At 54.3% G+C, this 12,711-nt stretch overlaps 4 protein-coding genes across 4 annotated transcripts; 3 read left to right on the top strand and 1 right to left on the bottom strand.

Moving 5' to 3' along the window:
- Positions 1 to 911: 911 nt before the first annotated feature.
- Positions 912 to 2,016, top strand: ColSpa_07297 (uncharacterized protein; the record flags this gene model as incomplete). The annotated part of the gene is made up of 3 exons (XM_049273509.1): positions 912 to 1,507; positions 1,574 to 1,802; positions 1,891 to 2,016. 3 exons carry the CDS (start codon positions 912 to 914, stop codon positions 2,014 to 2,016), a joined length of 951 nt encoding a protein of 316 aa, XP_049129466.1.
- A 1,560-nt stretch (positions 2,017 to 3,576) lies between these two features.
- On the bottom strand, positions 3,577 to 5,305 carry ColSpa_07298 (aldehyde dehydrogenase; the record flags this gene model as incomplete). Its single annotated transcript, XM_049273510.1, has 5 exons — positions 3,577 to 3,693; positions 3,756 to 3,778; positions 3,837 to 4,725; positions 4,785 to 5,220; positions 5,244 to 5,305. 5 exons carry the CDS (start codon positions 5,303 to 5,305, stop codon positions 3,577 to 3,579), a joined length of 1,527 nt encoding a protein of 508 aa, XP_049129467.1.
- A 6,108-nt stretch (positions 5,306 to 11,413) lies between these two features.
- ColSpa_07299 (uncharacterized protein) lies at positions 11,414 to 11,608 on the top strand (the record flags this gene model as incomplete). The annotated part of the gene is made up of 1 exon (XM_049273511.1): positions 11,414 to 11,608. One exon carries the CDS (start codon positions 11,414 to 11,416, stop codon positions 11,606 to 11,608), a length of 195 nt encoding a protein of 64 aa, XP_049129468.1.
- An 11-nt stretch (positions 11,609 to 11,619) lies between these two features.
- Positions 11,620 to 12,656, top strand: ColSpa_07300 (telomeric DNA-binding factor trf1; the record flags this gene model as incomplete). Its single annotated transcript, XM_049273512.1, has 2 exons — positions 11,620 to 11,988; positions 12,045 to 12,656. 2 exons carry the CDS (start codon positions 11,620 to 11,622, stop codon positions 12,654 to 12,656), a joined length of 981 nt encoding a protein of 326 aa, XP_049129469.1.
- Between the last annotated feature and the right edge of the window lie 55 nt (positions 12,657 to 12,711).

Genomic DNA, 12,711 nt, shown 5'->3' on the forward strand with positions numbered 1-12,711 from the left:
TGCCAAAACTTTCAACTTTTATCCAGTAACTAACAAAGCATAGTTAAGGATTCGAAGCGAATCGTTATCTGCTAACCTGGGCAATAATTTTAATCCTTTTGATGACTAATTTGTACACAAGAACCTCTCGATGGTTATTGCTTTGCAACTGTGCCCTTGTGGACACCATTGAGGTATTTGTGTGGTGATATCAGAGTGAAAACGGGTATTCAAGTCAGCAGTGCATGTACAACATGCCTCACTGAAGCGTAGTACTGCGAAATCGATTCGATGGCTCGAGAATCTAAGTACCTAATGCACGGCAGGTCGGCAAGCAGAGATCATCGCCCAACCGTCAAGCGCAAGAATACATGGCCAATCTGTCGTGTTGATACGTGTTACTAGTCAGGGAATGGCATAAGAGAAGCAAAAAAGAGGGCTATTCAATGTTTGCTCATACCAGGCAAGAACCCTCCACCCACCCCTTTCGGACTCCTTCCTTCAGCTGGTGACTGCGTTGCAAATCGTCTACCGGGCTTTGCTTCTCTTTCTCTTTCTTTGTTTCTATCGCAACTGTTTGATATGTTGAATAAAGGATTTGCTTCACGCAGGATCAAGCTGACTACTTGTTTTGGTAACCACCGAAACACCCCCTTCTCTTCGGTTCCCACCTACCTATTATCTCGTGTTCGCCCACCAACAAACATCCACAACGAAGATATCGTCTGAAAAGTGAACCACCCTTTCAAATTCATCGTCGGGCACTTCGTTACTGAGGTGGTCTCGCCATACTCACTGTCGAGATGGTATGTTGACCTACCTAACCATCAATCCTCGTCAGCGCCCATACTTCGACACAATGATCCCCTATCGCTAATATCTCTCAGGGTTTGTTCTTCCTCTAAGCGGCCAACCTTCCCAGAGGCACCAAGATGCCCGTATCACTCCTAGATGAGACAGAGTCATGCGCACTTGTGGATCCTGAGTTGAGTTTCGTCATCGGCAGCCAAACACTCGGGTTTCCGGATCAATTGCGGACAGATCTCGTCATGCATGTTGGAGAAAAACATGGTGCCTATCTTGGTGTGACGATTCGCCTTCCGCGCAGCAAAAACGACGTCGTGTCTTTCTTCGACAGCGACTTTACAGTGTTGGCAGACCTCTCCATCACTATTAGGTGGCCGTTGGGCAGTTTCAATATCTGGATAGATGGCCTGGAAGACGCCAAAGTGAAAACGCACCTTCCCCAGCAAATGCAAGCGAACGATTCTGGCCTCTTGCAAGTAGAGCTCCGCCCTAATGAGAAAAGCTTCATCGATGGCATTGGGTTTCCTTTCCAGGGAAAAGACGCGAACGTCGATAGCTACGTTAATTCTGATGGCAAGATACAAGGAAAGTGGAGCCTCAGAGACATCTTCAGTCAGAAGCGCTTCTTCGTCCTCGTCAAAGACACTATCAACTCCTCACTGACCGTGTTATTTCAACTCGCATCAAAGCAAAAAGTTGTTGAAGCCCCCTACGGAAATGTGTAAGTTAGTTCGCTTTGCTGGCTATTTCTGTCAAATCGCATCACACTAATATCACCCATTTCCAGGTACCATTGGGACGTGAACAGGTACAAGAAGCAGATGGCTCCTGAGAATCTCAAAACGGCTCAAGATCCAGTCAAATCTCGCTTTGATGATCTCAATCATGTGTTAACGGTGATCGCACAATCGATCGTGCAAGTAGTCTTGCAAGAATTCTTCATCGGCCGCGGGTGTCTTCAGCCCATCACCCACTCGCCCAAGATCACCAACATTGACAGTGACGACACTCATCTGGTAGAAACTGTGCAGAGATTTCCTCCTACGAGAAACTCCCTCTCACAGCAGGCTGACTCTAAAACCCGGGTTGATGGTCAGTACGCAGAGATGGCGATGTCGCACCTGTCTCCTTGCTTACAAGAACGGTTCCGACAATGCATCGAACTGGTTGCACTTCGCATGGTTGGCATTTGTGGGCCTGCGACCTATGAAACCAACATACTCGTTGTAAATACTCTGGGGGTTTTTATTTTTTGGCAACCACCGAAACAAACAAAGTACATGCCTCAGCGTCTACTCACAACGCGATACGTCACTATGTCTCTCTGCTTCATACCACAAGCACTCGGGTTGTGAAAGCCCTTCAGGACTATACCGAACCCGACTTGCGTTGCCATATCCCCCTCGTTGTTCGCGGATATAACATAAAGGAAGATGTTGTCTCCTTCATTCGACTGATAATCAAGGGAAATATTGAGTGGGAAATGCAAAATGGTCGCAACACCTCTCTTCGTGTGAGTGGCTATCGAAATTGGTCAACTACGATGAATTCAACCTTGATCCCCTGGACAACCCCAAGCTTTTCGATATTCGCCAGAATTTCCGAAACGATGAGAAGTACGCAGGTCTCCGTGCTTTCGTCAACCGTAAAATACCGCTGCACAAAGTGAGGGATTTCGCCGCTTCTGGGGACACTTCAGCTGCGGGGGCACGCATTGGTCAACAAGATAAGGGCCGAACGACTCAACAAGAGAGAGAAAGTCAATTGAGAGCTGAGCATTGGGCTATGTATCTCGTCAAATCTCTCCTAGAGAGCATAGTAGAGAGCGCTGACGTGGTGTGCACCACAACACACATGTCGCGGGATGTCCCCTACGAAACCTTTCGGGAGTCGGCCAAGGCCGTTGTACTTGCAGACGCCGGAACGATGTAGAAGGCAGAGGCCATCGTGGTCCGGGGTCCTTATTTCAAGCCTTGCGCGATCGGGGGTGATGTAATCAAGATGACCCGCACATTCATCGACCCCCATCACAAGCAAGGTGGCAAGTATGCCAACCACTTTGGCCCCGAAGCTGAGATTTCCCATCTCAGACACATGATGGGGAGTGGAAATGGTGTTTTCATGGCGAAGTGATTGGAGTTGAGAAAGTGAAAGTTTCGTGATCTCCAGATAGGCTACAAAACAAGAGGTCAGTCATGGATAGTCTTGGGAACTACCAGGACAAAGCTTCTTGTAGACTACTTTTGAGGTGATTAGAAGAAGGGGTTTAATTCCTTTGACTAGCTTGCAAGTACTTTGAGAAGGGGTCTGCAGCTTTTGAGAACTCTGTAGGTAATGTGATGTCATTCTGTTTTGCAGACGAGGTTGCTCACTTCCTTACCGCATCGCACCGACTCTGGGCACAATCAATACGGTAACCGACGGCAGTTCCTCAAAAGTCTTTGCAGCCTCTGTAAGATACCATCGGTGTCAATAGCACATTGGATCCCCGGCAAAGCAACCGTATCTGCGTTTGCGAGACGGGCCATTTCCCCAGTGCACTGGCGCTGGACCCGGTCCATCGTCGGGAAAAGTGGAACTGACCGAGGGGACATTCGCCATTCGGCGCCGAGTGTCAGGTCCGGCCCGGCCGGGACCGCTCACTGCCCTGGACTCTCCCTCACAACCAGCGCGGCAAAGCATTGGATGGTTATTTTGGTATCATTCAACGTGATATTGAAAAGTTACATCAAGGTCATGTACACATTGCGCCAGAAGTCCCACTTTTCATTACTCTTCCTGCCGATTCCCTTAGAACAGAGCTCCGCCCAGGCGGATCGCGACCGACTTGTTCTGGGTGTAGTTTGAGAGGGCGGCCTCGCCGAGTTCTCTTCCGATTCCTGACTCCTTGAAACCACCGAAGGGGACCTAGCGGGGATGTCAGCATGTTTTTTTTTCACAGAGAAGTTGTGTTTCAGCAAGATACATACCTGGTATGAGAGCATGTTGTAGCCTGTGGGACACGATGTGGTTAGCACTGCCGAATCGCAAGAGTGGGTGTTGGTACTTACAGTTGACCCAGACGGTGCCGGCCTTGATGGCATTGCTCACGCGGATGGCGGTGTTGAGGTCGGTGGTGTGGACGGCAGCAGCCAGGCCGTAGGTGGTGTCGTTTCCGAGCTTGATGACCTCGTCCTCATCCTTGAACTTGGCAATGGCGCAGACGGGGCCGAAGATCTCCTCCTGCATGATCTTCATGTCGGGGCGGACGTTGCTGAAGATGGTGGGCTGGATGAAGTAGCCCTTGTCGCCGTGCCTGGCACCGCCGGTCTCGACGGTGGCGCCCTCCTCCTTGCCGGCCTTGATGTAACCCATGATGCGGTCGAACTGCAGCTGGCTGACCTGGGGGCCCTGGAAGGTCTCGGGGTGGAACGGGTCGCCGACCTTGTTCTGCTCGGCGCGCTTCTTGAAGGCGGCGAGGAACTTGTCGTAGATGCCCTCCTGGACGAAGATGCGGGTGCCGGCGCAGCAGCACTGGCCGTGGTTGTAGTAGATGCCGAAGTTGACCCACGAGATGGCCTGCTCGATGTCGGCGTCGTTGAAGACGATGTTGGGGGACTTGCCGCCCAGCTCGAGAGTGACCTTCTTGAGGTTGGAGCTGGCGGCGGCCTTCATGATCTGGCGACCGACGAGGGTGGAGCCGGTGAAGGCAATCTTGTCGACGTCCATGTGGGCGGAGAGGGCGGCGCCGGCCACCTTGCCGAAACCGTTGATCAAGTTGAAGACACCAGGGGGGAAGCCGGCCTCCTTGACGAGGGTCGCGAAGACGAGGGCGGACAGAGGGGTCTGCTCGGCGGTCTTCATGACAATGGTGTTGCCGGTCGCCAGGGCGGGGCCAATCTTCCAGGCGAGCATGAGGAGGGGGAAGTTCCAGGGGATGATCTGGGCGCAGACACCGATCTGGGAGACACGTTAGCTTGGGGCCAGGATCCGCGGGGGAGGGGGGCGTCGAGACTCACGGGCTCGGAGCGGGTGTAGTGGAACATGTCGGGGGCGACGTCGATCGTCTTGCCCTCAATCTTGTCGGCCCAGCCGCCGTAGTATCGCAGGCAGCCGACGACGGCACCAACATCGCCCTTGGCCATGGAGATGGACTTTCCGTTGTCGAGGGACTCGACGGCGGCGAGGAGGTCGGTGTTCTTCTCGGCGAGCTCGGCGAGCTTGATCAGGAGAACGCCGCGCTGGCTGGGAGGGACCTTCCTCCACTCGCCCTCGAAGGCCTTGCGGGCGGCGGCGACGGCGATGTCGACATCCTTCTCGGTGGCCTCGTGGACGGAGGCGATGACCTCCTCGGTGGAGGGGTTGATGACCTCAAAGGTCTGCTTGTCAACGCCCTCAACCCACTCGTTGTTGATGAACCTGCGGGAAGCAGCGTCAGTCATGAGGTCATCCGGGCTACGGGACAAAAGGGTACGCACAGTCCGGTGGGCTGGGTGTAGGTGCCCGTCACCGGGGTCTTGAGCTCAACGGACAAACCCATTGTGTATGTGTGTGCGGTGTGTGTGATGGATAAAACAGACGAAACAGGGTAATGGTATCACGGTATCACGAAGAAAGAAAAGTCGTCAACAAGGGGTTTGTTGGAGTTGAGAGTAGAGTGAGGAAGTGGGAGAGGGAAAGAAAGCTGCTTGGACACAGCTGGGGGACAGCAGACTGTATATAAAGCGGGGGTCTGGATTCACAGAGCTGGGGGAGAGATGTCCGGAACTGATACCGCGAAGGCCAGACGCAGATGTCAGAGACGAGGGCAGTGTGGACTTGGCGCGAGCATCTCAGCGGGGGGGGGGGGAGGGTGTACGGATGGGGGACAGGTGAGGGGGGACTTTACAGCGATCCCGAGGAGTTGTCTGCAGATTCACAAATCAGCATTGGATGAAAGGCGCGCAGCCGTGGACCGGAGTAACGTCAAACACGGTCACTCGGTGGATTGGAACTGGGGACTCGAGCTCCCCACATAGCCAGACATGCATCTGCATACTGTTAATGGACGGGGTGGCACAGGTGCTACTAGGGGGTTGTTAGTGTCGATGCCCTGCCATGCTAGGAACAGATTAGCATGCACTGACAGACACTAGGGACCCACGGACATGGGGTTTGGAGGACCGGGGTGAGCTGATGGAGGGGGGCAGAAGGAGGGGCAAAGTGGGAATGAGAGAGGGAGGTTGCGCGCCTCTGTCGCAAAAGACGGGCCAGCTAAACGGGGAATGGTGGGTGCCGTCTCGGGCCAACGCGTGTTCCTTTCGGCCACCTCGAGACGAGGCCCTGCAGACAGGAGCTGCTGGATAGTGTCGTCCCGCATCTCCAGTCGACGATAGCCTGCCTACCTTCCTTGCTCCAGTAACCCGGGCGGGTGAGCGCTGGATTCCGAGTTAGCTAGCCATACGAGTGCTGGCCGACAAGAGGAGGAATGCATTTCTCGGTCAATGGGTCGGGCAACCCCAGAAGCGGCCCCCCTCTCCATCACTGGGTGATGCCTGTTGAACTCGGCTCAAGTTCACCAGAGAGTGCCACTCCGCGGTCAAGCAGGATGCAGTTCCGCATGCCCATTCCCCAGTCCCCCCCGGATTCGGCACGCAGACTACGAGACTAAGTTGGAACTATGGCATCTTGAGATGGAAATTGCATTGGGCTGGCTGTCTGCGTTGTTACTACCTACTGGCATTTTGCCTCTTTCTTCTGGCGCCGGGGTTTTTTGCTATGCCGCGAAACGCTTTGCCACAGAACAGCACAGCACCGCACAGCATTTCCAGAACCCCTCTCCGACCTTCCCCTCTCCAGACGGTTCCCAACCCCGCATTTTCTCCATCAGGAGTTGCGCCGTCCACCAAGGAACCGCCCAATCAGACGTGGCTAAAATGCTGGTCTGTCTGGATGCAGCAGCCACACCCGCTTCGACGCCGTTCATCGGGGGCACCACCCAAACACAAACCAAGATCACAGCGATTACATACACTAGCAGATGCGTTGGTGCAGGACTGGCAACCACATACAGGTAAAACGGAGACGGGCCACTGGCCAAGCCGCTCCGTTGGGGACGCCATGACAAATGCGCGCCGGCCCTTGTGCAAACCCTGGCGCGTCACTTGGGAAACCGACGGGCTCTGGAAGGACAGGTGCCACTCTGTAGCTTGGCGAGGTGGCCACGATACCGTTGCAATCAGCAGTTCCGAATAGAACCTCGGGACGTCAGGTCGTCTGCTCGGGCGATGCACTACAGGTACTCGAAGCCAAACTGCATTACGAACTGCATTACCCCAGACTCTTCGGCGGAAAGCCCGCCCACGATGAGCCGATCAAACTTCACCTGCCTTGGTAATGGATGGGCGGAAGTGCACCGCATGCTTGACAACCGTAGTCAGCAACTCGCAAAACCCCCTGAGCAACCTCCAGCCGCCTTGCCTTCGAGTCAGAATGGTCTAGGCAGATCAGCATTTGGGACGACGATCCGGTGTCCGCCCTTTCTCTTCTCGACGACCCCAAAACACGTCAGATGTTTTAATCTTTCTCGGGGCCCCAGAAAGAAAGCTCTGCGTAGCCCCAGAGTTGACCTTGCTGCTACGGCGCAGGGCTCCCCGCCTTGTCCACCTCGACAACACAGCTACGCCTGGGTCTCGTTGGGCGCTGGCCCGTCGTTTTCCCACCTTTTGCTGCATTGCAATGCACGCATCTTGAAGGTTAACTGGGAAAGACTGGGTGTGCTCACCGTTTTGCTCCATGTCGGCGCACCAACGCCCGACCCATAGAAAATGGGCCATCTCCAAGTTTTGAGTTGGGGGGTTCTACATAACTCCTATGCCCTCCAGGGTATCGTCGTGCGGCGTTAAGCAAGGAAAAAGACGAAACGATGGGGGTCGAGACATCGTCCAGAGAGCCCACGGCGCTTTATGCCACGAGCTCGAGGTTGGATCCCTCGTCGGGGTGTCTATGCTGCTGGTTTGCCGGGCCCGTGTCTCGGTGCAAAGCCCAGCGAGCTTCCTCAGCGTTTCCCCTCTGCTCAGAGTCCCATAGTCCAAAGTCCCCCGCACCAAAATCCCAAAGAGTGGGTGGCGGGGGGTCTTTCTAGACTTCGGGGGATGTCGATATATCATTTGCAAACGCCGCATCGGCGCTTTCCCAAGTCTCCCTCCTCCTCCCCCCCAGTCGTTCCCCCGTCCCCCAGTCCATCCACCCCTTGTCTGTTCTTCCTTGTCCCCGGCATCATTCGACAGCAACGAATCCTCTTGGCCGAAGCTGTGGGGGATTCTGTGGGGAAAGCTTCGGTCTGATGGCAGTTTCACGGCGACACGGAGCTCTCTCTCTCTCTCTCTGTCTCTGCTTGCTGGATATCGTCTTTCAGCTAGCAACGGCGCGAGGCGATCCAACGACGCTGGACGCCAATATTTGAAACTCTGTTCGTCTGCATCGTGTCAGTCAGTCACCCAGTGTCAACTAGAGTGGGTTTGCTGTCCGCGTGTGACAACATGGAATGTTTGGCTTGTTTTCCATTTGGCGATGCTAACCGCCTCCAGCCCTGCACACACCACCCTTCAGACACACGCTTTCCCGCCCGCTTCCGACCTTGTTAGTCACAGTTCCGATGTTCAGATAAATTCCGAAGCAGGTGTTGGCAAGACCGCCACACCCCGTTTCCAACGGACTAGAAGCGGAATCCGACTGGATCTGCGTCCGAATGTCCCGGGGAAGACGCGAGCCGAGACGCCTTTGACCGTTCGTCGGTGCGGATCCGCACTCGTTTCGTTGCTCAATGACACTCTCGGCGTTAGGGCTGCCAAGGTGGCTTGGCCAATAAGACAATGGCCATGATCGCCTAGACGTCGTCGTGGTCCAATGGAGGGGTTGCGATCTGGGGTGCGGATCGGCCACTTTTCTTTGGCTGTACATACTCTACTTTGGAGTTTGCCTACCGCTGCCGCGGTTGGACGCCATTCCTAGCGGTTCCCGGATCCCCGCATTTGCGGCTCCCTTTATACGAATCGCTCCCTTGAACCCGCGTCGCTGCTATGCTCTGTAAGCCGTGACGTTGCGCGGTTGCCAGTACCGATACCCCTTGCTAGTTTCGGGGCAAATGCATCCAATGACGGTTTCTTCACGAGAGACTGTAAGCCGCAGCCAGTTGGCTGCAGACCATCGAGGCCCTCCAAGGAACCCTTGGCCCGGGCCTGCGGATGCAGATGCTGTATCTCTAACTGACCTGTCGATTTTGTTTCCTCCCAGGCATCCGTGTATGACGGTCACCTGGAAGACGCGGCAGAGTGCTTGCTGCATGATATGGATCTAGACTCCGAACAAGAGTTGCCAAGGGTAGATGCAGTCGAGAGCCGAGCAGACGCAGCGCCTAAAGCACAACGCAGGGGGTCTGCTAACTCTCGGCGAATCAGGTGAAGAACAGTTGACAGCTTCGCGCCTCTGCCGGTGAATAAGCTCGTCACATCCAGGGCATACTGCCTCGGCTCCTTGGCCATCTCTTCGTGGAGATCCACGTATTATGTGATGAGCGGGCTGCACAAAGACCACTCGACTCTTGACAGTGCTATAGACATTTGGTATCCTTGGGGCCAAGAGAACACGAATACAGCTAAAACACATGTTCAATGTTCGATATTCGATGTTTTTCTTTGCACGTTAGACGTTAGGCATTCAACTGCCAGGGCTTTGCTGCAGTCAGTCGTCATGACCATAGAGATGGATGACTAGGAAGTCGTCAAGACTGTCCACTCGGCAGCCCCCAGTCAATACTTGAATCTCTAGCGGTAGTCCTTGAGCGATCTTGAGGGTTATAACAGCTCTAACGACCACATGGCGTGATTGCAAGCAGCAAAGGGAGCCTGAAGGAAGACTTGATCGCTTGCCAAGTATTAATATTCTACAAAAGATAAAAGTCTGTCATCTTCCATTCTCAGTCTCTGTCACACACTTGTCGCCTTTAGTACCTCGCAACATAATGCAACCGGGCACTTTTCCTTGTCTCCGCTTCGCCCAACACGCGCAATAACATGGCCAAGGAAGTCATGTACTGAAGCCTCGGCAGTTCAAAACTCGGCAAGCCTGCCTTCTTTTCTGCTGTCATGTTGAGTCCGTAACCGTCCTCGATCTACTCCCGACTTTCGGAATGAACCATGCGGAGTCTTTGGCCGCATTTATACCTCTTCTCCCTTGAGACTGTATGGGGACCCATCGAGATCGTCATAGGGTTGAGGCGCACATCCTAAGTTTCTGAAGCCATCTTTCCACCCATTCCACAAGCCTTCTTGAGTTGGGTAAACGTGTTTGATTGGCGTAACCATTGCCGCAGCCTAGGCAGTTTTGGTGACCCCCCATAGTAGTAGTTGAGCAGCAAAGGCAAAGGTGAGGAATCGAAGGGATCTAATGTTAGGGAAGATAGACCCAGGTGGCCAGGAAAGATGTGAATTGCGCCAGTTATTTCCTCTCCTGCTTCCTTCCGTATCGGGGTTGCACCCAACAGGAAGAGCCCAAGTCCTCGCTCAGGGACGGAGCAATCAGATGCCTACTCTACAACCCAAGTCCATACCCAGTGACGAAACTGGTCGGCGCTGCTTCACTGGTACCTGGCCAAGCTTCAACGAGTGAGTATCCGAGTAAAACGAGAGGCAAGAAAGTAACATGATGCGAGATGTATGTGCGCGGAACATGGGAAGCATAATAACAACGACGGGCGCACAAGTCTGCTCAACATGTGCCTACCACAACTGGCTTACACACGCCTTGATACGATCCGGATCTATTTTCCTGCACTCAGGCACAATGCCACAATGCTCTCCGAGAGTACCTCGTGTTTCCACGACGGAAAATAAACATCGAGACCACTGCCAATGACACGGTCACTCGTCGATGTGGCCTATGGCGGTCGCGACTGGCAGAACCGGCCCAGTGACATCTCCTGTTAATCCCCAGCCGTCAACTACCAAGACAGTCGACTGGGATCTGTCGAGTCCCCAGAGTTGACGTTGTGAATCTGGGGAATGACGTCACACAAGGCGACAGTGACATCCAATGTTTTGCAACGGAGCCATTGAGCGGTCGCAATACTTGAATGCGATACCAGGCATCACATAGACACTCTTTGGGACATCAAGGCGGTTTGCCAGATTAAGCGATATGGGAAAGAGTAATGCTGTTAGCTGTCCTCAGGCACAAATACCCTGTCATGAAAAACTCCAGGATGGAAGGAAGTCTGCTCGCGGAAAAACTGAGGGGTTGGGATGGCAGTTTGCAACGGCGGCCAGGCGACCGCGGCTCCGAGGGGCAGGGGAAGAGAAAAAAAATTGTTGCGATAAAGTGGTAGAAGCGGGGACTGATGCACTGACCATGTTGCATTCTGACGAAATCAGCCAATCACAAGGCATACTTTACTGGGAAGCGGCGGTGAATTTTTTACAGCGATCGCTCCTTCCTGTGTATCGGGAGTGACATCTTCTTTGGGGCAGATTATAAGGGCATCGGCGCTCGGATTTTCTTTCCAAAAAGTTTTTCCGCCTCAGTCCAAGAAACCGCAAAGATCACGATAGGCCCCGCCATTGAGCTGCACGCCGACCAGTCTGACCCGAAACCGCTGTCGACGTGCTTCTCAATGCTCATGGAGGGCATTGGAGCTATTGCAGAGTCGGCCCAGGCCGCAAAGGCCGAGGCGCACTCCCCGACAGGTACGGCCTTGGCTTCCCGCCATCCCACTTCGCAAAGGATCTTCACGCCGGCCGCGAAACTCGAGATCACACCCGGCAAGGACGGTCTCAGAGGCGTCGCAAAGGATGCTGACTTGCCGTAGCAGGACCAGAGATGAAGCAGGAGTCGCCTACCATTGCGACCGACCTGGGCGAAACCCCACCGTTCCCACTGAAGCGACCCCGCGATGCGAGCGCAGAAGACCCCGATGCCGAGTCCAAAAGATTAAAGGTCGACGAGGAGGCTCCCTCCCTCGACCTCAACTTCGACATGGACGCCATGATCCAGGGTGTCATGATGGACATCAACAACGAGATGGGCAAGGTCGACGGTCTGGACGCCGTCCCCGATGTGGACATGACGGCGGACCCGTTGGCCTCTGTGTCGCAAGACTCTAACCACTCCACCGAGCCGCACGCGGTTGTTCTCTCCGAGCCGCTGGCCTTGATGAGGCGCATTACTACCTCATGTTTGTCAAACTTTGTACGTGGCGGTCTCGTCAGTGCCGAAGGCGCCGCTAATCGTTCCCCTTCCTCCAGGCCATGCAGCTCCTTGTCATCATGTCGCAACACGTTTACGATGATGTGTACCGGCAGTTGCAAGACAAGGACACCGAAATCTCAAAGTCTTACAGCACGCTAAAGACCCTGTTCCGACAAACGCGATCGATTTACTCGACTACCGACCTTATCTTGGACCCCGCTGTACTAGACCTGACTGCGCCAGACAATCTGACCGACATCCAAGTCGCCAACCTTGCAAGCTTCTGCTGCGAACTTTTCGCGTTCGACGGGCACCATGAGTTGGCCTCGCAACAGCTTCTAGCGTTGAAAGACAGATTTTTCTCCGTCTTTCTGTCCGGTGACGAGAGCATCTCGCACGAGATCTCCGAACTGTTCGTCGCAGTCAAGACACAATTGGTCATCGAGTCTGTAACAACAGCGGACCAGTCAGCACCGGTTGATCAGTTGATCGCTGGGGCTTTCTCTTCTGATCTGGAAGACAAGCTGCGCGCGCGGCATGATGGGACTGAGCTGACCCCCGAGGAGAAGGCCATGGTGATGGCTGTGGAGGAGCGTAAAACGGGCCTGATTGCTTATGCTTCAGGCCTCCCTGATACCGGTTGGTCCCCAGACGCCGGTCTCCTGTGACCAAAGCTGACGTGTTGAGTACAGTGTTGTTGAAGATCGGCTACCCCGAGGAGGA

Source organism: Colletotrichum spaethianum, assembly GCF_022836535.1.
Source record: "Colletotrichum spaethianum MAFF 239500 DNA, contig18, whole genome shotgun sequence".
In the NCBI taxonomy this organism is placed as follows: Eukaryota; Fungi; Ascomycota; class Sordariomycetes; order Glomerellales; family Glomerellaceae; genus Colletotrichum; species Colletotrichum spaethianum.